The 24,314-nt window shown below is 36.5% G+C and overlaps 1 protein-coding gene, 1 long non-coding RNA gene and 2 pseudogenes across 2 annotated transcripts; 2 read left to right on the plus strand and 2 right to left on the minus strand.

Annotated features, from left to right (window-relative positions):
* Window positions 1-693: 693 nt before the first annotated feature.
* Window positions 694-2,467, minus strand: LOC148297491 (uncharacterized). The gene is made up of 2 exons (XR_015836567.1): window positions 2,082-2,467; window positions 694-1,650 (listed from the first exon to the last, which is right to left on the minus strand). It is a non-coding gene; the product is annotated as an uncharacterized LOC148297491 (long non-coding RNA).
* Window positions 2,468-10,132: 7,665 nt separating this feature from the next.
* Window positions 10,133-11,014, plus strand: LOC148297492 (DNA repair protein XRCC3 homolog pseudogene; annotated as a pseudogene).
* A 237-nt stretch (window positions 11,015-11,251) lies between these two features.
* On the minus strand, window positions 11,252-13,716 carry LOC148297493 (uncharacterized; annotated as a pseudogene).
* A 1,098-nt stretch (window positions 13,717-14,814) lies between these two features.
* LOC110752139 (replication factor C subunit 3) lies at window positions 14,815-20,847 on the plus strand. Its single transcript, XM_021952744.2, has 11 exons — window positions 14,815-15,003; window positions 15,080-15,190; window positions 15,730-15,762; window positions 16,222-16,390; window positions 16,715-16,896; window positions 17,020-17,156; window positions 17,289-17,387; window positions 18,714-18,783; window positions 18,982-19,056; window positions 19,757-19,802; window positions 20,560-20,847. The coding sequence occupies exons 1-11, from the start codon at window positions 14,920-14,922 to the stop codon at window positions 20,616-20,618; spliced, it is 1,065 nt and encodes a 354-aa protein (XP_021808436.1). The 5' UTR covers window positions 14,815-14,919; the 3' UTR covers window positions 20,619-20,847.
* The last annotated feature ends 3,467 nt before the right edge of the window (window positions 20,848-24,314 follow it).

The following is a 24,314-nucleotide window of genomic DNA, read 5'->3' on the forward strand; positions in this document are numbered from 1 at the left end:
CACCGACTCAAACATGGGGCCAAGCAGTGGCACCAGTATGGGTGCCCTATTTTGCCTCCGCACGAGGGCCTGTAACAGTAAATGACTCAATACTCCTGGACAACGATGTTGCCATTGGAGTTGCGAGAAATCTAGTGACTCCTAAAGATATACGTGTGCTGGGCACAAGGGACGACAATCGGGTCGTGAGCGACGCCCTGGCACTAAGCGTGCAGAGTACAACATGTGTCGCAAGTTTGGGTCATCGCCTACTTGCGAAGTCCCATGAGGTAGAGGTGCTGAAAGGTCAGTTGGCGGCGGAGCGAAGTATAGTTGAAGATTGTCAGAGTGTTATAAAAAGCTTGAAAAGGGAGAGGTCAAGGATAGTGGAGGTGAATCGACACCAGCTAGAAGTATTGCGGGACGAGAATAAAAACCTATCAAAGATGGTAGAGTTGTACTCTCGAGACATGCGAAAGCAGCTGGAGGACCTAGACCGACCAGGGAAACGCAAGCAATCAGATCGTGAGAGAAGTTTTGCTGAAGCGAAGATTGCGATCTTTGGGAGCTCAAGTGATGAGCCCCAAGAGGCTGTGCGTGAAGACCCTGGAGAGGACATCCAGAGGGCCAAACTCAAAGCTCCTATGGTCGAGACACCGAGCACTGTGAAAAAATAATTTCTAATGTATTATTGGTGTGCCTGTTTGTTTCGCCCTTCCCCTGTATTTTTCATTTTCATTTTGTTTCACTCTTTTTTTTTTTTCCAGAAATAAAAGAAATTAAGTTGCAAAAGAAAGAGTAGCACACTTCCCAAACAAAACAAAGATGACAGCCGAAAGGGAAAACACACTTCCCAAACTTAAAATAAAACAAAGCAAAACACAAAGCACCAAAAAAAATGAAAGTAACGGGCAAAAACATAAAACACCAGAAAACACGGAGGTAAAAAGAAAAGTAAAGTGAAAGTAGAAATGCTCCCTTCTAAATGCATGTGACCGCAAAATCCTCGTGAAGCGTAGGGATCCGAGAAAAAAGGGCAACGGCTGGATAGCAATTTGGAGATCCGAAGTGGATGTCGGCTCCCTCATCAGTAGATGTCTATTTAAACCGTGCATTGGTTAAGTGTTGGAGTACCCTTCATTTCTTCCTGCAAATTCAAGAAAAACCATCAAATAATTCAGAAACAAAACAATGGCATCCTCATGCGCTCACCTTGATGATCTCAACCTTGAATTGTCCCTTGCACCTCCGAATGCCCAGATAAGGGCTCCTCCAAACCCTGTCTTCCCAAACTCTACATATCATCACGGCACGGCCTCAAACTTTGCTGAGGCAATACCGAACTTTGCTAAGGCAAGGCCGAACAGAGCAGTGCTGCTGGGAGGCATGATTGGCAGCAAGCTCACACCGGCAGATCATTGGCATATAGCACACAGGTCTGACAATGTGGCAGTGGATGAGTCCCACACTTTTACCGCGCTCCAAGCGGTCTCGGCCACAAATCTGGGCTTGCGCCTACTGGCGAGGACGCGAGAGTGTGGAGCTTTGAGCGATGAGGTGGCTTCTTTGAAAGCTCTGGTGGCGGATTTGCAGAAACGGCTCTACTTGGCCAACCAGAATGTAGAAGCATTGCAGAAGAGAAATAATGATCATGTCGAACTTTTGCAGGTTCTACAAGTAAGAGCAAGTAGAGGCAATTAGCATGATGCCTCAGGTGGCTCATAATCTGGAAACAAACATGTGATTGAGAAATTTATGTATGCATTTTCACTTTTGTGTATGTAATCACATGTTTATGAAATGAATAAGTTTTTGAGCCAAATTTCTGTGTGTGCAATCATGAAGCAATCTACTTCCCAAACTTAACAACAAATTAAATACATAAACAAGTAAAAGAAAGCAAGAATTACAGTAATAAAAGCAAAGAGAAACAAGAAATTCGGAATTACCTTAAAAAAAATAAATAAATAAATAAAAACAAAACAAAACAAAACTTCTAAACCTTACCCCCAAACCTAAATCAAACATTGCCCTTAATGTTTCAAAATAAAAGCATAGCAAATGCATGGAATAAGAGGGTAAATGATATAGAAAGACAATACCTGGAAAATATGCGTGCCAATCCCTTGGTATTTATCCATTGCAGAATAAAAGACAAAAATAAAAAATAAAAAATAAATAAAAAATAAAAAATCCAAGCAAAAAAAAGAAATAAAGACCAAAATGAAATAAAACACACAAAAAGAAAACTAAAATCTATACAAATACAAAATAAACAGTCATAAAAAATACAAAAATAACCACACAAAGAAATAAGCAAAAATTATATTGTTTTTATTTTTTTATTTTTTTTATTTTACACTTTGTAAAAAATAATAATAATAATAATAATAATAATAACAATAACTTATTTTAAAAACACAAATATACAAGCAACTCACGGATGACCAGTTAAGGGCCTCAGAAAACACAGCCAGGGGATCCGGGAAGGTTGGAGGGGTCACAACGGTCCCGCTTAAAACCCAAACTTCTTAGACACCGAAGGTGTCGCCTATAGAACTCCTAGACACTGTATTGACGAAGACACTCACTGAAGTTACCAAAAGTCAGCTCATATGAAATTTTTTTTTATTTTTTTTATTTTAAAAAATTTGTTTAAAAAAAAAATTAATAATAAAAAAAAATAATAATAATAATAATAAATAATAATAACAATAACAAAACAAGAAAAGAGAAAAGATTGGAATGATCCCCCTTGAAGCGATTAGGTCGAGCATGGATGCATTTGGAGGTCGCGACTTCTCCTACTACTCCACACTTCTCCTCCTTATTATTAGAGTTGTCTTCTTTTCCTTTTTTATTGATACCTGTACAAACAAGCACATAAAGTTCAAGCAATAAGCACACAAATTGACATAAAGAAAAAGAAATGAACTTTCTTAAAATAAAATAAAATATAATATAAAACTTCTTCCAAGTCCAAAGTTGCACCAAAAGAAGCTTTAACGATATAACTGAAACAAAGAAATGAAAAATTAATACACAATGATATTACAATATGAACAAGAGAATTAACAAAATCAAAATTATTTTTTTTTCAATTTTTTTTTTTTTGTAATATTTTTTTTATAAAAGGTTAATACATATTACAATAGAAACAAGATAATTGACAAAATCTAAATTTTTTTTTTTCTTTTTTAAAAGTTTTATATATATTACAAAACTAAATTATAACTAGTGGAAGAATTTAATTAACCAAAATATGATTAGTTTTCCGTTGCAATCCCCGGCAACGGCGCCAAAAACTTGTTGTGCCTCAAAAGAGGTTTCTTTTAAAAGTTATAAACTCGCAAGCGCACGAATCGAATATAGCATAAGCGTGTAAGAGCGAGATCGTACCCAAGGGATTGCGTGTAAAGATAGAAAACCAATTATACCCAAGTTAATTTCATTGCCAACCTAGTTGATTCAAATGGTGATTTGTTTGTTGATAAAGAAAATTAAATAAAGCATAAAACAAATATGGAAATGACAATAAACTGAAATTAAGATTTAAACTTATAAGAAAAATAACTAAGGTATTGGAATCCACACCATCATTCCATAAGATCCTAATTATTTATCTTTCAATTCCCATGGAGTAGCAATCTAGAAATCAATCTACTGCTTTCTCAAGATTTATCAATTAAGCTTGTAATTTATATCATAAGTAAATTCTCCTTCCCTTCATAAGTACAAATTCTAAGCATAAAATGTAAACAAAATTATTTAACTACAAAGGATCAAAGTTTCCTAAGCATCCTATGTGAAAAAGTTTATTTGAATAACAAAATATCAAAGAAATTTGTAAACTAAAAATATAAACCAAGGATGACTTAATAGATTAATCCAAACTCTTAACTACCACAAATACATGTTATATGTCACAATACATGATAGAAGTGGTGAAAAGAAGATTAATCTATTAATCATGTGAAGTGAAAATTATAATCATTGAACACCACAATATTTGAGAATTGAAAATAAAAACTAGAATTCTATTTAATAATGGTGTTTCATCCAACCTTAGTTAAGTAATTTAAATAGACATAATTAATATTTAAAACAAAACAAAGAAACTAAAATACATAATTTACATGAGAACTAGGAAAGGAAGAACAAGTTTAAAAGAGTTATTAGCTCTTGGTTCTTTCCTTTCCATCATTGTTCTCTTTCTTCCTCACTTTTTCTCTCTTTCTCTCTTCCTTTCTTTCCTTCCTTCTGCCGTGTATCACTCTTGAAATTCTCCTCCTTCTCATGCCATTGGTGGAAGACAATTAATATCTACAAACAACCACTCATTAAATACAAAAACAAAGATTGGAAATCACCAATACAAATACTCTAATAGATTTACATAATACAAAAGAAAATACTAACAAATATAAATTTAAGGATAAAACTTGTATTAATTTTGTGCTCATCACTAACCATTTTGTTTTGTAGAGTTAGAAAAACGTTTGTGGGTATCGTATCTGTTAAACCCTCAGGAGACACAACTCCTCCTACTAGGGATGCCTAGAGGTTTAAAGGCTTGTTGCATATGCTCAATGCAATCGAGTTACCTACGAAAGTGGTCTAGTTAACTTCTTGTTTGTTTTTATCTTTGTTTTCCTTTTGTTTTGCTCGAGGACTAGCAAAATCTAGGTTTGGGGGTATTTGATCGGTGCATATTTACATATCATTTTGTACCCTTCTAGCTTATGATTTGGTTATGTTTTTGAGTTAAACTTGTGCTTTTAATTCTTTTTGTGTTTATCTTTCAGTTCATTGAGCTTTAGGTAATAATGAGGGCTTTGGATAGTAAATGATGCAATCCATGCATGTTAGGGCCTAATTTGGATGAATGGATGAAGAGCTTAAAGACAAACTCAATTTTGGCTACAGTCCCCTGCCAGCCCAATTTCGTAGGTCATATTGCAAGCTTTGTTTCAGCAACCTACATAGCTCGGATGAGGCCACATTCTTCATGAAAGTTGTTCCAATGGGTGTGTAATATAACATATCCAAAATTCAGCCCCATTGGATAAATATGGAGTCTGTTACCTAGCAAACACAGAGCCATGCTCAGGATGGATTTTATCAGCGCGCAAAATGAGTTAGCAATTTGTTTTGGCCTTAACTTCCTCCTCCGACCTTGGATTGGCCCAAATGATATATGGCTGGAAAGAAGACATTCTAAACTTCAAGTTTGAGTGCTTAAAGTCTTAATTTGCTTAAGGGAAGCCCAATTCATAAGCCCTTGAAGTTGCTGGTCATGCTGACCTCAGGATGAGCTATTATTTCTGGTTGGAAGCTTGGTCATGGTGACATGAAGATGAGCTAGGGCTGCTGGTGGGATTTATTAGTGAAGTGCATCAACCATTTCAGATTTTATAATGGAAGTGTTGTATGCATTAGTGAAGTGCATCAACCATTTCAGATTTTATAAAACAAGTGTTGTATGCATTAGCCATACTTAATTCAGATTTTCAGCTTCCTTAGGCCTATATATAGTGAGGTTTCCCAAGCTTGTAAACACACCCCAAGGGGGGGAGCTCTCAAACACTTCTCTAGAGCTCCCTTCCCTTCTCTCCCTCAAATTCTCTTAGTTTCATTTTCTAGTTTTCAATTGTTGTAATGAAATCTTTTGTGCTAAAATTTTCCTTAAGTTTTTCTTAGTTCCACTTTACTTTTCATTATGTAAATTCTTTTCTTTAGTTTTTCAAGTTTGATTAGTTTCCAAGTTTCAATTATGGTTCATGTTCTTATTCATTATGCTTATAAGTTAATATGCTAGTTTGAATGATTGATCACCATTTAGGCTTGCATGTTAGCTATCTTGGTTTGAATTAAGAGTATACACCATGCTTTAATTCGAATTGAACTATGAATAGGAAGAGTATGTATGGACATTCGACAACAGGGATTAGATACATACTTGGTTGTTTAAAATGTTCTTCTATGCTTAATGGGTTCCTAATGCTTAATTTTAGGTTAGACAACAAATGATCAAATTAGGGAATTAGGAACACAAGGTTATGACCACACACCATGGCTTAATCATACTTTAGCTAGAATCAATCCATTAATCTAAATTGAACTTGGGAACTTATTTGCTTGAGTTACTTATTTCTTTCTTCCTTGTTTTATGTTCTTTTTTTTTTGTTTCTATTTTGTGTAGGGAAACTAAATTGGATCATTCAATCACCAATCCCTGTGGAATCGACCTCGCACTTACATATGCTATACTACCAACGGTTCGTGCACTTGCGAGTATCACAAGTTGAGGATGCAGCTTAATCCATTTTGGTGGAGCTAAATCTACGCAACAGACGTGAGAAAATATAAGAGCATGGCTTGTGGATAGAAAATATAACATAAGGAAATTGGAAATATAAGAGAAGGAAATTGGAAATATAAGAGAAGGAAATGGGAAAATATAAGAGCAAGACTTGTGGAGAGAAAATATAAGGGTTGAAGGTACAATGAATTTGTATTTTTTCTGTCATGGGACATTGGTGAACATACATGAAATGCATATAAAGTTCTATTGGAGCTGTATTGTAGGTTTATCACTGATATATCTCGTGCATATTGCCATGACATGCATATGTATTGTGTGTTTATTGCTTGTAATTGTGTATATTTCAAAGGCTTGAAATTATTTGTATAATGGTGGTGTGTAGGGAAATATGATCTCGAAAGCAAAGTTGATTGCTGGGGATGAAAAAATCCAGGGAAAGGCATTGACCCTTTTCCATACAAAAACGGCGATCTGTACAATTAAGGACAAATTGAGTGGGCAACAGTTACAAAGGTTCAAAGACAGTTGTTTTGGCCATCTGTTACTAATTGAGGACCTGAAGTGGACAACACAAATTATCCATGGCTTGTTGTTGAGAAAGGTTGACCCGAGGACAGTTTCCCAAGTTAACAGGATCAAATTCATCGTTGGCAACAAGGTCATACAATTCACAGTGCAGCAGTTTTGTGTTATCACAGGGCTGCAGTTTGGAAACCTTCCCTTCATTCCGACTGCAACTAATGACAACTGCTCATTGAAGAAGAAGTACTTCTGCAACAATAAAACTGTCAGCCTTTCCGAACTCGAACAACCCTTCATCGACTGCGGTGATGAGGAGGACGTCTTCAAGCTTGGGCTTTTATATTTCGTTGTTTTTGTGCTGTTGGGTAGTGAAAAACATGTCAACATTGACATGCGCTATTTGAAATTGGCGGAAGACATTGAAGAGTTCCTGAAGTATCTATGGGGTGCTGTTTCATATGCGAAGACAAATTCCTCACTGTTGAGAGCACTGTGCGCAGAGTACCAGCGAGTCAAAGTGCCCTAGAAAGCCTTAAAAACAAAAAAATCAACAAAGCAATCAAAGACAATGGCAAGTGGTAGACCAAGGGAGTACAACATAAAAGGTTTTGGCTTTGCACTTCAGGTAAGCAAATATCCATTTATGTATAAGTTCCATTTACTTTGTTTACAGTGATTGATATTTTATTGTTGAAAATAGATATGGGCTTTTAAGGTGTTTCCAGCATTGGATGCACTGCATATCGTTGTGCCCGAACATAATGGCCACGTCCCTCGTATACTACAATGGAGGATCAATAGTTCGGCTCGTTTTCACGAAATAATGAGCCAAGTATTTGAAAATGCAGAGGTTAGTTCTGTTTATAATACTAATGTTATGCTTGTCATTCAAATAATAGGGTTCCTAATATGTATTTTGTCTGTATAAATTGCAGGTTGATGTGCAACTTCTGCGGCCATCTGTAATTGACAAGCAACAGCCCTATTGGAGTTGGGGTGACAGTGTTGATGACACTGAAGAACTTGTTGAGTTGTTTGGCGATGACGATGAACCATAAACCAGCACTTCTGCCTCTGTAGAAGAAAAAGATGAGGACATTGAAGAAACTGCTAGCCTTCCGTCGTCTTCTAAGGCAAGCATTACCTTTTTTCCAATATATACGTCATAATACCATAGGAAAATAACTGCTGTATTTGGGAAATATTTTGGAAATATTGTAACATTTGCATTATAACTTAATGCAGGGTAAACTCGCGTCCACTGAGTTACGCACTTTGAAGCTTGACTTTCAAAGGACAAAGGATGAATTGGCCAAAGTAGCCGGTTCGAATCGAGCGCTTCGCAAGAGAGTGCATGAGTTGGAAGAAATTGTACGGACGGAGTCATTGAAACGTGAAAGAGAGTTTGCAAAAAATAAAAAGTATGTGGAGGATTTTGGCAACACCCTAGCTTCCATGGAACACTATTTCAAGCTGAAGATAGAGCAGCTGAAAAAAAAAAAAAAATAGTGGGTTGAATGAGGGTGGGGAAGGACATGAGGACCTCGGTAGTCCTCATATGAATGAAGGACCATTACATGACTATGTTAGTCCACATATAGAACCGGCAGCAATGGAAACAAAAGGCCCCGGTGATGGAGCCGAACCATCCGCAGCCATGGTAGTCGAAGAGGCAGAAATGGTCGCTTCCGTTCCTCACTTACAAGTGCATGAAGCAGCTGAGCATGCACAATTCGAGAAGCTGCCTACCCCGGAAGATGTGGCCGGGTGTAACGAAATCTGCAAAAGACTCTTGTTTTTGTTAGAAGATTGGAAAATAGGCAGAAATAATGAAAAATTGGATAATTGGATGACACATGGAAAATAGGAAAAATATGAATAATGGAAAAATGGAAACGAATTGAGATTGCTGAAATGAGAAATAAGACAATAACCATATTGGTCAATTTCAATGAGTTGATCAATTAGGCAAATAGGCAAATCCCTTATTTGAATTACATAATGGGAAAATTACCAAGTTCGAAACATCCAAAATAGAAATATATTACAAAAAGGCATACAGTCAACTGGGTAATAACTTCCGCCCAATACTATCCAGCCTAAGACTCCCGCCAATTACTCCCCCTAATCCCTCCCGCCACTAACTCTCTCTGTTACTCGAGGTCATTAAAACCTGCCTATATGAATCAACCCAGCTGTTTGAAATGAAAGCTTCCATCACATTAACTCCTGCTTGTAGCCATTACCTTCCCCACTGATTTCACTCACATCGCATTTAGTCCCCCTTTTTTCCAATTAAGTCATACACCAGCCTACAATAAATATCGAAGACCATGGACCATAACCTCACACCAAACCCAATGCTTTCAAAAACTGAAGGAGGGGAGACTGAAACAGAAGCCAAGTCACCCAATTCACTCACTGCAGACTTGGTCCATGGCATGCAGCAATGTCGAGGCAATACCATGTTTTGGAAAAATCTCCATGCAGACATAGTTTCAAAAATTGTGGAGGGCCAAGCTAGATGAGATGTCATAAAAAAGCGCACAATTCGCTCTCGTTATCATGCCCGCATGCATCTCCTACATATAATGGCAATCAAAGGAAAAATTGAAATTGCTCCTGCCACTGCAATTATGGTATTCAAGGAATCAGAAGAAATGGCCAAGTTGAAGCAACAACAAGTGGAAAGGGGATTCGAACTATTTCGTAAGTTTGCAAAAATAGTGGATCCGGCAGGAAACTGGGCCACCATTACTGTGGCCGGGGTCATGAATTTCATGGGTCGTGGTCGCCGCACTTGAAGAGTATGCAACTTCGAATTTGTCAACAGCAGGGAAATGGAACTATGAGGTGGCCTCTTTTTGTATTATGTAACCATGGGGTGGCCTGTTGTTGTATTATGTAAGTTTGGAAATAGGATTTTATGGAATGATCATGCCTCTTTTTGTATTTGTGCGTATACAGTTTATCGGTGTCCAGTTGAGTGGCGATATAGCAGCAGTAACTATACAATAAACATGCGTATAATGGCAATATTATATCAATAAGAGTATAATAGAGAGATGATAGAATTACAATATGATCCTATTACAGTACGTACTGCATCAGAATGTTTTCAAATTATTTGGTCCAAAAAAAAAAAAAAAAAAAAAAAAAAAAACAAGTAATTACAACCTGGAAAAAGGATGAAGTATACATCCCTTAAAAGACATATGGCCTACATTACAGACCTTCAAAATGAAAGAGGATATATATAATGCATGCCTTGTAGCACCATCACATCCCCCCCTAAATTACAGAAACATGACACCCCAAAACCTCATGCTCCTTCCTCTTTCAACCCCTAAATTATCCATTGGATGCCCAATACTAGATCACTGCTTGGGGGGTGGGATGCCCTGCAACTCCATAACAGAATTGGTGGGGGAGAGTGGTTCCAGGAAGACGCAGCTTTGTCTCCAACTTACGGTACGAGCTCAGCTCCCACCCTCACATGGCGGACTAGGGGGCTCCTCCGTCTACATATTCACAGAATTTAGCTTCTCATTTCGTCGATTGCAACAACTAGGCAACCTTTATCATGCATCATACCCCAACTTAATAAGGTTGGAGCCATTGGAAGACATATATGGTCGTGGTGTTCATGAAGCTCAACAACTCATCCATGTCCTTGGAGACATAGAAGCATTTATTGCCATTGATCACACCCGCCTACTTGTGAAACTCATTGTCATTGATTCCATTGTTGCATTGTTCCAATCACAGTATCAGACAACACCGGCAAATTTGAAACGGCAGTCTAAAATGTTCTTCAACATATCTGGGACATTGAAGGGTTTAGCAAATAAGTTTGGGTTGGCGGTGGTTGTCACCAATAAAGTGGTGGATTTTATTGGGCCACATGATGGAGTGAATGGGGTGAGGTTGGGAAACTTGGAGTCCCTGGACACATCAGGCAGACGGGTGAGTCCAGCTTTGGGACTCGCTTGGGCACATTGCATAAATTCAAGAGTGTTCTTGGCAAGACATGAGCAATCTATTGGGGTTAACATTCGTAATGCTCCTTCAACAACTATATGTAGTCAAACACATAGGACATTTCACCTTGTATTTGCCCCACATCTGGCCTATGAATCGGCCGAATTTGTAATAAAAAAAGAAGGTTTAGTCGGAGTATCACGGTAACTGTGTAATAAAGGAATTCTAAGAACTTTAATGTTTTGGATCCATTTGGAATTACATTCCAGGCCCTTTAATTTCGCACTCAAATTATAATAGCAATCTGGAAGCAATACAGCATACTGTAGCAATGCAACCCAAATTATGCAAATTTAAAAGAATTCCCATTCAACATAACACGAAACCCACCACAAATAAAAGTAAAGTTTACATGACCTACCAAAGCAACACAAATCATATTGTCTAAGATACATTGCGCCATGGAATATTGTTTTTATAGGTGCTTTTATTGTGGCATGCGGAACCACACCTTGAGCACTTTCTTCTAATGGTGCCCTCTCCGTGCGAGGGAATTCTTATCTTCTTTCGTCTGCCTGGCATGACCCTTGCCATGGGAGGCAGCACAACTTAACTTCAAACATCTTCAGGAATATCCCACATTCCATGAGGCTGTATCGGGTAGATGCTATCCGAATAAGCATCCATCCAAGTTTTCCGAGTGTAATACCGAGAAGCCTTTGAGTATACATTTACTTTCAAGAAGCGGCAAACTGCAACTACATGCTTGCAAGGTAGCTGCTCAAGCTGAAACTTTCTACAACTATAACTGTTGTTCGTCAAATCTACGAGCCCGTCCATATAACCGTCCAAAACATTAAATTGTGCATTATTTACTTTAACCACATTCATCCTTGCAGCATCCTCCAACCTGTTCCTCAACTTCTTCTCTCCAAAATTGGGGCACAATGTTGTTGTGCAATTCAAAGCCAACTCATGACGTTCGGTGAACCATTTCACAAGGAGATTAATAATTTCCCCTATCAAATGAACCACTGGCATCATCCTTGCAAACCTAAGGACTGAGTTGATTGACTCCGCAATATTTGTTGTCATTACATTGTAGCGGCGTCCATCCATGTGAGCTCTAGACCAGTTATGTAACCCTACCTCTTCAAGATATTGAGCAACATGTTCCTTTCGCTTGATCTTGCGAAAATGACAATCAAATTCAGCAATGGAATAGGATTTCGCAGCCTTCTCAAAGTACATAAGTATTTGATCACGCATTTTCAACTTGCAAGTGCGTTTCATGTTCCCTTCATATGATAAAAGCATATGCCATGTTGCGCAGTTGGAAAAACTTTGTTCCACACATTCTCTATGCTAACATTGCGATCAGAAATAATAACAAGATTGGGACACTCACCAATGGCTTTATGAAGTTTAGTGAAAAACCAGTGCCATGATGCATCCGTCTCCAAATCCCCGATCCCAAAAGCAAGAGGATATATATTTCGATTACCATCGAATGCATTTGCTACAAACATAACACCCTTGTACTTGGATTTTAAATGAGTGGCATCCACGGCTATCACTGGGCGTATGGAAGAACGAAACCCTCTAATACATGCGCCAACCGCCATAAATAAATACACAAAGTGATTGTTCTCATCAGTTTGGATGTGTGTTTTTGTGCCGGGATTTATACGCTCCAATTCATAGCAATAAGTTGGAATGATATAATATGCCTCCTCCGCTGATCCTCTAATGGACAATAGAGCTAACTCCCTTTCTTTCCAAGCTTTCGAATAATGGATGCTAAAACCAAAGTTGTGTTTCACATCTCTCATAATGTCACTTGGTGTGTATATTGTTCGAGAATCCTTAAACTTCCTTTTAAATGAAGTGGCTACAAGTGCTGCAGTTGCTTGACGATGGTTGTCACTTACAAACCTCAAATCACATTCATGGACAGTTGTACACCTCACAATCATGAAGCTGTATTCTCCAAATCTCGATGCTCGGACTCGCCATGGGCATGGACTTTGACAACAAACCACAAGCAACCTCTTAGTGTAAGACAATTGCACCTTAAATTCAAAGTGGCCTCTTAATGCCGTCAACTGTAACTCCGTCAACAATGCTTTCTTAATAGAGAAAATTTGCCCAACTATAATTTTCGGATTCCAATCACTTCGCGAAAACCCCCTATCCAAATATGCTTCTCCATCATTTACATCGGCTTCATTGTACCGGTTCTGTTCACCTATTTGATTCCAATAATGTTCACGAATGGGTTCAGATTCTCCTCCTAAAAGCATTATTGGCAGTTGGGCAGATGTGTTCAAGCAACCCAAAATAGGAGGGGCAGAGTACACTGACACTTCATTTCTTTTAGTACCATTATCACCACCATGCATCTCATCCACCTCGCTAAAATCAATCATATCCATAAAATCTGTCCCTACTTCACCTCCCACATCTGTGCCATTTGTATTATTCCAAGTTACTTCATTGCTTTCAACAATGGCAACTGAAGAACGACCCATCCGACTACTATCTGTCGTGATATGCATACTATCAACTACATCATTTGTCAGTCCTTTATCTTCTATACTCACGAGTAAGGGAGCTAGTTTTGAAAGTGTTACCTCAGAATTGTACTTAATAAAAAAATTGACATCATCATCGTCCTCAATCTTTATGTGCTTCCACTCATTCGAGGCCATCAAAACTGAGAATTTTAAGCAAACCTTGTCTTCCCTGCTGTTTGTATTACCAATCTGATGCACACGGTCCAACAGTTCAGCAAATTTGATGGTCCGTGGAACTATTAAGCCTTTTGACTCACCCCCTTCGTATTTGCACATCTTCTTCGAGGTGACCCATTTCCCATTGTAGCACACGAGAATAACAATTGTCTCCATTTCTGACCATGACAAAACAACATTTCATAACACAATATAACCACAATAACCATACAATACAATGGCAATATAACTGCAATATAAAAGCAATATAATGGCAATATAACATCAACATAACAGTAATACGACAGTAAAATAAGAGGAACACAACAGCAGTACACCAGTAACACATCAACAATCACACTATACAGATCTACTACATCAAATGGAAAATCCCAAGTTTCAAGATTCACATATCCAGACCAATCTAAGTGCAATTGGTACAAACCCAGATGAATGAGCATGAATATTCAACAAAACCTAACCCAAAGCAATTAAAGCCAAAACGAATTTAACACAAACCCAAACAATCAAAATATAATCCATTTCACATAATCCCACTGATATTAAAAAAAATAACCATCAACACTACCTTTTCGAGGTCGGCAATCCACTAGAGCTTCAAGGTTGCAAGCAGCTATTCAGAGACATACCTAAAGGGAGGGGTTCGCGATTCCAAACAGAGAGCAAGAGACCAAATAGGGGGAGAAAGAGACATAACGAAGCTAGAGAGAGAAAGAGTTGCTCTATGAGAAAGAGAGCAAAGAGAGAGACAGAGAGTTGCGCTCGAGAGAAAGAGAGCCAAGAGAGACACAGAGAGCTGCGTTAGACAGAAACCAAAGAGAAAGAGAGCTGTGCTAGAGAGAGAGAGAGAGCTGAGTGACCTAAGAGACAACAAAATTTCTGAACTTGTGAAAAATCAGCAATAAGTGGACAATAATTTTATATTTATAGGTAATAGTTGTAAAAAAATTGGGAAGGGGTGGTATTTTTAGTTAAAATTATGAAAAGGGTGGCATAGAAGGCTATTTCCCTAGAAACAACACCTTGCAGACCCAAGAAAAAAACGAAAATAATTGAACTATTGAACATGAAATAAATTTGAGTTTATGTTTTTTTCCCAAGTCCTTAGAAGTATTTTAAAGATAAGGTAAGTAGGGAAATAAGAGAGAGGTAGAAAGTAGCTGCACGCTTTCCAAATATGGTGAGATTTTAAGCTAATAATTGTATGCGCCATTGGATTAATCCAACGGCTCTTGTAGGAGTTGAGCGATTAACCTGCAGAGACTGCAATTTCGCGCCACTATTGCCCACTGCTTGTTTCATAGATTTTTGCTTTGGCCTGACTTCTCTGCGCGACCCAGACAGTGAAGATTGAAGAAGATGCTGTGGGTGGACAAGTACAGACCCAAAACCCTAGACCAGGCGATGGTCCACCAAGACATCGCTCAAAACCTCAAGAAACTCGTACAACTCTACCCTCTCTCGTGGATTTCATTTGCCAATTTCTCGGATTTCAAATCCCTAATATCTTCTTGTGCAGGTTGCAGAGCAGGATTGCCCCCATTTGCTCTTTTACGGCCCTTCTGGCTCTGGCAAGAAAACCCTAATCATCGCTCTTCTTCGACAGATTTTCGGTCCCAGCGCCGATAAGGTCTCACTTTTCTCACACTTTTTCTTTTTATTTTAATATTTTTTGGGGTTCAAATTATTTATCTGTGTGTATTTTGACTCTGGTCCTTTGTTCCGCTACTGAAAAGATGTTTGAAGGAAGCGAGAAGAGAACAAAATCTTTTCTTTTGTGTCTTCTTTTTCACCTTTATGCAGTTTGTTTTGGTATAAAAAAATGAACTAATAGAACCTTAAAAAAAACTAAAAGGAAAAATGCTTAGCTCTTTACCTGTACGGTGGCATCTCCTGACAAGTCTAGAACAATTTGACTAGTGTGCATTTTATTTTATTTTATATAAGTCAAAACATGCAAATTGTGGTTAGCTTGTAAGGATTGGAATGGCTCCTTGCATCTAAAAAAGCCAGAGCATATGCAAATGTCTCGAACTAATTAAACTAGCATTTAATGTAGGAATTGTGATATTTTCTGTATTTTTTTTCACAAGAATCCCCTCAGCCTGGCATTTGAAATTTTGTACATTGTGATGACTTATGAGAAATTCTTGTGATTGTGGTTGGCAGGTGAAGGTGGAAAATAGGACATGGAAAGTTGATGTAAGTTTCATCCACTTTTGTATTGATGCGATTAATCATGGATGCAGCTATAGAAATTGTTGTTTATATGTCATTTAGGTGATGCTGTGTTGATTTCCGACGTATTGGTAATTACTGTTGATGTTTAGCCAATTTATAGAACATGCTAAAGCATTACGTTTCTAAATCATTACACATCTGATTAATTGTTTTTTAATGCAAATTCAACTTTACCCTCTGTCTGATTCATTTTCTTAACTTTTTCAAAAACCCCCGAATTGGTTTTTATTTTAATGCTCACTTTATTTCAAGACATTTTGGCCTTTTTAACTTATAGAACAATTATTTATGTTTATGAAAGATTCTTTTTTCTTCTAATATCTCCTTGTTCAACTTAAAACCATTGGTTCCATGAATTTCCTTTGATTTTATTTTCTTGTGTTCCATTTGAACTAGAATTTTCCTATGGTTTATTTTCAGGCTGGAAGTAGAACCATTGATATAGAGCTGACTACGTTATCAAGCACAAACCATATTGAACTGAACCCCAGTGATGCAGGCTTTCAGGACAGATATATTGTTCAAGAGATAATTAAAGAAATGGCTAAAAATAGACCCATTGACACAAAAGGGAGAAAGGGATATAAAAGTAAGTTTAAATAAGTTTACTTGCTTATCTTTAATGAATATACACTTATCCAATGAATATGCTTACAAGTATTTCTTTGGTACCTTCACTTTAACGTAGGCAGCTGGTTTTCTTCAGTTGAATGAATTGCTTGTTTATCTTATGGTTATTTATGTTGTTTATCATCCTTTTCACAGTTCTGCAAGATAGGATTTTTTTTTCTCTCTCGCGCCCCATGCTAAAACAATAATTAAATGGAAAAAAATGCAGTTGGATGATCAAGTAGTTAGGTGTTTCAGTCTTTAAGATTTATTTGCTGATACCACATCCTTTTAACAATGTCAGTCTTAGTGCTGAATGAAGTCGACAAACTTTCTAGAGAAGCTCAGCATTCTCTTCGAAGAACTATGGAGAAGTATAGTGCTTATTGCCGGCTAATACTATGCTGTAACAGTTCTTCAAAGGTTACTGAAGCAATCCGGTCCCGGTGTCTAAATGTGCGAATAAATGCGCCAACAGAAGAACAGGTTGAATTTTCTGGCTTGCAATTTTTAGAATTGGTTGTGGGAAATAAAAATTATAAAATATGTTCACTTCCATTGTAAATTATGCCTCGTGCAATGATTTCATCTGAAATTTTCTTGTGGCAGATTGTTAAGGTATTGGAGTTCATTGGAAAGAAGGAAGGGCTGCAACTTCCTTCTGGATTTCCTGCTCGTATAGCTGAAAAATCAAATAGGAGCTTAAGGAGAGCTATATTGTCATTCGAAACTTGTCGTGTTCAACAGTTAAGTGCCATAGTTCTTATTGGTCATCAGATGCATGAAACAGTTCTTCCTTCATTTTCTTCTGTGCATCATGCAGACAGAAGAGGTCCTGATAGCTATGGTCTTTCTGTGAACCACTGATGTGGTTGTAGGTATCCCTTTACAAGTAATCAAGCAATACCCCCAATGGACTGGGAGGAATATGTTTCTGAAATTGCATCTGATATAATGAAGGAGCAGAGCCCAAAAAGGTTGGACTTTCTTCATCCTTAAGTTTTGGACTCTATTCCAGCATTTGTTTCTGTAGTTTGAAAGTTTTCTGGTTCAATTATTAATGGAACTCAAGAAAACACCCTAAATTGTTGAAGGCCATAGGCAGACCTATTTTTCTTGTGGAAGCTGGTCTACAATCATTTTTCTTTTTCAATTTTCATTTGTCATTTTTATTTGACAATATATCTAAATAAACTTCTTTCTATTGGTTGGGTCTTTAACAACAAGAATTCTCCCTTTTCCACCATAGGTGGATATTTCCTTAATTAGTATGCTGATAGCCAAATTCACTCACATTTTCAATATTTTGGTTCGTTCGTCAACCAAAAGAAGAAAAACTATTGTGGTTGGCTGCATTTCTTGGATTTTTTATCTGCCTGTTTGGAGTTTTTATTTGCCCCTTTGCCAAATTCACAAAGTATTACTTTATTATTCTTTACTGCTTGCTGATGTTATACTTTGTGATTAACATTCTTCTTTCCATGTTACTGTACCCACTTTTGGTGCATTATGCTTGTAGTACTCCTCCTTTTATCCATAAAATATTTTATTTTGTCACATATCCCTTGCCTTTGTGGTATCTTGATCATGTAAGTTGTGGTTTCTCTTTCTGGAATTGAAGCAGAATAAAACCACATAGCCTGATGTGGCATAATTATAATGCATCCAGAAGTTGGATTAATCTTGGAAAACATACTCATTCACCTGTCCAGTTTTGTGTCTAATCTCCCACTGTATTTCAATTTCTTTTGGGTCATCTACAAGATGTGAAAATGTTGTATATTAAGAAAGTAAGGTCATGCTCACAAAAACAGCGTACAAAATTAAAAATATAGAAGTATAAAAAAGGAATAACTTATAAGAGAAAAGATGATCAAGCCCTGTGAAATTCATGGCAGTATGTTTGCTACTATCTAGCATAAAATAGAATGTGTTTGTAAGAACATACCCTTCTTTTATTAAGTGCCACATTTTTGTAACTTTTGAAATAATTGGATTAGAGTACACAGTTTATCATAATCCTCCCAGCTAGCTCAGTAGTTGCATGAAAATAGGGACCAGCAGGCCCTTGTTGACTGTAATGCGATTATATTACATGAAAGGATTTGACAAATTCCATATTGTTATTGTGGTAGAAGATTCGCTATTCAATTTATGTGATGTCTAAAGTCTGACGTTTTTTCTTATATTTTTGTAACCATATTTACGATAATGCCGCAAGATGGATGATTCCTGGCTTCTTATTTTCAATCTTCTAGTATTTCTTTTTACTTTCTAATCAAACATTGTTCATTTTGCTTAAGGCTTTACCAGGTGCGGCAAAAGTTGTATGAGCTACTTCTTAATTGTATTTCTCCGGAGATCATCTTGAAGGTACAAATATTTTCCCTTATTATTGTGTTCTACAATTTTTTGCCCAACCTTATTTGTTTTAGGCTTTATCAAGTGTGGAAAAAGTTGTATGAACTACTTCTTAATTGTATTCCTGCAGACTAATTCTCAAGAGTTCCCCTTTATTTTTGTTTTCTTCAATTTTTTCCCATTTGAACCTTATATTTTCTGTTGTCTCAGAGGCTGCTTTTTGAATTATTGAAGAAATTGGATGCCGAGTTGAAGCATGAGGTCTGCCATTGGGCTGCATACTACGTAAGTGTATAATCATTTTCCATGTTAGCAGTCTTGATTCCTACAGTAGTTCCTTTTGCACAATGCGGTTAGATCAGGTTGCATATTTTTTCTCTCTTACGATCTCTGATTCTTGTGAGCTTGCAGTCTCTTGTGCTGCAAATAAGAATCATTAGCATGCCATGGCTAAAAAATTATCATTAGCATACATGTCAATCATATTCCCTATGCCTATCATTTCATATGACTATGTCTTAATAGTGATTTCCCTTCAAGTTTTAGATATCACCCACCTGCTTTACATATGTTGGTAAATGATGATACAAAAATGCAGTCGAGGTATTTATGGTTGATTCTATTATAAGGCAGTAGAATTGGTGGAAGTAATCTGGTCATAAATTCTGATGTCATTAGATTGTACTTGGAGCTAAGTTGTGGTCGTGTTATATATCTTTCTCCCAGAAACCACAGTTTATTGAACAAATTGCATAAAGAGATTGAGGTTGGTGAGTTACACAGTACACCAGGGATATTGCAACATCCTCTTTTGTCCTCTAAATACAATGAAGGCATTAACTTGAATGGCAGACTCGCAGGTTTATTGTTGGCAGAGTAGTGTTGCTTGCAGTTCAGCTTTGGAATAGCGTAGCAAAATTGGGATTTGATGTATCTAATCTACTATTCAAGTATCTTTACATTGCAGTTTCCTTTTTGTTCACAGGAACACAGGATGCGTCTTGGGCAGAAAGCCATATTTCACCTCGAAGGTACTTTTATCTATCCAGATGCTGTGTGAGATAATGATGAGTAGTAGTATTAGGAAACCTTGACTAGTATTATAAACCTTCACATGGCGAAAGCAACAACTCATTCCATAAGGTTTCGGCTATCTTATGTACATGTATGGTAGATATTGTAGATCAGGCAGCACTTAGTAATGTTGGGTACTTTTATAGCTTGTTTGATTTTGTTTTTGTTTGGTTTAAAAAAAAAATTATAAATTAGAATAAAAAGGGAAGAGAATATTAGAAGAAAGAATGAAGAAGATATGTGAGAGGAGAGAACGAATAATAGATAAACAAGAACCGAGTAATTATTATTTCTTTTTACTTTTTATTTAAACAAGTTTATCTATTGTTCCTCCTGTTTTTCTTCTTCATATCTCTCGTGCCTTTCATGTTTCTCATCACATCCTTTTTTCTCTCTCCTTAGTTAAACAGAAAACAAAACAACACAAATACTACCAAACAGGCTTTTCGTTATCTGTACATGTACCCAAAATTTTGCTAGCCATTTGCTTGCTTAGCCATTTAGGTATAGGCAATCCACAAGAGAAACTACCGTATAATAATGGCATTAGTAACACGCAAATTTAATATCAGACTCCCTTTTTGATTAAAATCGTCAAAGTCAAGGTAGTTTAGAAAGATCATTTTTCTATGCTTTTGGGGCTTGTGCTCGAAGTTGCCTTTTAAGATGGTCACTGCTCTCTAATGGAGTTTCTTGCAATGATTCTTTTTACAGCGTTCGTGGCCAAGTTCATGAGCATCTATAAGGCTTTCCTCATTGCAGCTTTTGGCTGAACACCAGACTTAACTTGATTGCCATCGATCTGAAATGTTTTTGTTGAACATGATGGCAATGAATTGTGTACTCAGTTTTAGTATTTATGGTCCCAGTAGAAGCATGTCATTGAAGATGTTTATCAACCAGCATCCTGTAATACGGTTTGGTTTTATTTTATTTTTTCGGTATGTAGAATGATTTTGCCCTATGAAAATATATGACGTGTAGCATTTTCATTTCCAGAAACGCATATAACTAGTTCTATTACTTTAACCCCCCCGAAAAAAAAACCTAGTTCTATTATATGAAAAATAAATGTCTAATTTTTCATTTAATGTTATTATGTACTTTATGAGCCCTTGTATAATTTATTTTCAATGATTTTCTTTAATGATTTTGTTACTATCGAGATGAAGCGGGTTTTTAAAATTTTAGATAAATGTTATTCCCACTCCAAAAAAATAATCACAAACTACTCTTTCATAAAAATGTAAGGATTTGATTGCATTTCAATGAGTACATGCATGGTAACTTTCTTGAGTGCCAATGCATAGTTTTAACTTTTATGTTAAAATAAAAGTAATTTATTATTTAATTTTTATGGGTGCCCAACGAGGATAACAAACAAGTTGTGTTATGGTTAACTTATTCGACACATACTTAATGAGTCGGGTTAAATTAAAACATTTCCAAAGGAAAAGACAAAGTAGTAGGCAAAACTTCAAGGTCGTCGGCATTCAATTCAATTAGGTAAATTTTGTATATTTCTCCAAGTAGGCAATGTTGCCTACTTGAAAAGCAATGGTTGTGTTAAAATATGCCACTTGATGATAAAGAATAGACGTATTGGAACCCTGTGTTGGGACGCACACAACTATACCTTTTTTATTTATTTATAAAGAAACGAAAAATTACAAAACAAAACCTCTAGGGTAAGGAAGCCTAAATAGGTCAAAATAGAAGGGAGGTACAACATAGAGTGGAAACCCATTCTCCCAAACAATAGAAGTTGAGAGGCCATGATCCATATTAGCTACAACATCTGTAGTGAAATTAGCCTCCCTAAAAACATGATAAAAGTAAATAGAATCACCCAAGGAACTCAGCTACCAAATATCCTGTACAATTTGTTGAATACTCCATGGAATCGAAACCTTCTTAAGCACACTATCAATGATAAGCTTGGAATCCCCTTCGACAATGATTTTACGCCACCCGCGATTAAGGGCAAGAGCAAGACCATCCCTTAACGCCAAGCATTCAGCCACATTGATGGTAATGATGCTTAGAATTGATTAGTAAGTGACTAGAATATGTGGTGACAAAAAACAACACACATATGACCTTTCAAAAGTACAGAAAAAATTCTGATACATAAGAAAACTTACTTAAAACGCCAAAGTAATGCTATCTCAAGTCAATCACACATTATTATTATTATTATTATGTGCAAACTGTCACAGAAAATTAGATAACTGCTTATTATTTGTAAACAACAAAAAGAAAGAAAAGCCGCGAAGATATAATTGAGAGGGATGTAGGCTAGCTGGCTCAGTTGACATCTGCTATTAGGAGAGTGTGCTTTTGGTGTGCGCGGCGCTTGCACGGGCGTGATTTAAGGCTAATTAATTAGTGCAGTTGTAAATTTGAAATCCAATTGAGAGAAGAAAACAGCTCATGGACAGATAGACACAGATGCATGTTTAAATTGTTTTGCCAGTTGTGACAAAAATGGGATCAACAAAAACTTTAAGTGTCTCTGCTTGTGGAACTCATGTTCTCATATTACCGTGTTGATGTCATTGTAAATATAAAGGAAAATATAGAGGGGTAGTAAAAAATACACGGCGTCTGCATAGTAATAATGTCTGAAAGTCCATATAGGAAAATATATAAAGTCTCATTCTTTTGAGGAATCTCTCAAATAAATTTGAGGAATGCCCTTTAGGGTACCCTACGAATTTTTTTCCAACGATTCAAATCATCTATTTTTTAAGTTTTCATTCATAGATTATCCTTGAAAAAAATTAGACAAATCGGAAACCATTTAGACATCTAATTGTGTCTTACAAAATCAATGAACATTGTACAAAGTACTAAAATTTCAATAATTTAATTGAATGGTCAAATGATATTAGATTCAAGTATTTTTTGCAGAGATGATCTTCAAATGAATATCAACCAAATAGACGGTTTGGATTAATGAAATACAATATATAGGGAGCCCTATAAGGGTGTCCCTCAACAAAAACTCATTGTATATTATATATATATAATGCATGTTATTTTAGATAAAACGACAGCATCTTAGTGGCTTGGTCAACCTATGATTATTCATGTTCGAATATTAGGACCTGCTAAAGTTGTAATATAAGAATAGGTTGTCTAATCGCAAGTTGCACAAAATGTCAGCACATATTGTATATAGTACAGCCATGCAGAGTTAAGTCAAAATGTAGCCGTTTGATCTCTCAAATTGAAATTCACTGCTCACAAAACGACTTGCAGATACCTGACTTAGATCTTGAAATTCTTTGGTGAAGCGAAGTAGTTATAACCAACTAGCTACTCTCGTGTATTGCTCTAAACCACTTAAATTACAAATTTCTTACGAATATTAAAAAGTATTATTAAAATATTATTATGTATTGAGGGTGAGTAATCAAAGTTGGAGTATTACCAACTAATATACTAATTGATGTTATTTGCATGTCATCTATTGTAACTACTCAAATTAAGAGCATCTCCATCAAGCGAGCGTTTGATTAAATTATATATATATATATATATATATATATATATATATATATTATAAGGAGTCATTAGGAGTCCTTTATTTCTCCTTAGATTTAGGAACTCCTAAAGGTCTCCATATTTTAGGAGGTGAATAGGGAGCATGGTTGGAGTTGTATTTTTTCAAATCCTCCCTAAAATTTATCTAAGAAGGTGGTTTAGAAAGCTCATTGTTGATGCTTTAAGGAAACTCTAAATTTCTAATGAGGGGCAATAACAAGAAATTTCAACTCAATACAAACCCATAAAACCCAAGACAAACAATAAGCCTAAAGAGTGCTACTACCACCACCTAAGTTAACATCATAAAAAAACCCACCACCAAATAGAACTAGATTTAGAGAAAATAAGAAATTTTCGACTGACAATTCTAGGACAATGATTGAATTGAAAAATTAGTAATATAGAAATAATGAAGTACACAGATATGAGCATCACTCATACCAACTCATACCAAGTGACAAGAGAGCCCTAAAACTAATAACAATAAAATAAAAAGAAAATTAAACTCACCCCTAAACGCCAACGAACAATGCCACCGAAAAATAAAAATAGAGTGCTGCTATTTCCACCCCCATGTCCTATTTCCCCACCCACCTTATCTTCCCACCCACCATATAAATTTGAATAAACATAAACTTATCTTTCCACCCACCATTATTCCTAAAATACCCTTTAATTGTATTTCCATATTTGCTATTACAATAAAATAAAAATAAATAAATAAATTCTTCAATTAGCCTATACCCATCCCAATCGCCCTCTCCTCCCCCTCCCCCCACCCCAACCTGCTCCTCTGGCAAAAACCTAACAGCCAACACCATGACCTTACAAACATTTAACTCTCCTTCAACCAAAAAAAAAAACTCTCCTTCTACTGCCAACGAAAAAAACACTCCCCTTCCTATCACCCACAAAAA

This window comes from Prunus avium, chromosome 1 (genome assembly GCF_965620075.1).
Source record: "Prunus avium chromosome 1, drPruAviu1.hap1.1, whole genome shotgun sequence".
Lineage (NCBI taxonomy): Eukaryota > Viridiplantae > Streptophyta > Magnoliopsida > Rosales > Rosaceae > Prunus > Prunus avium.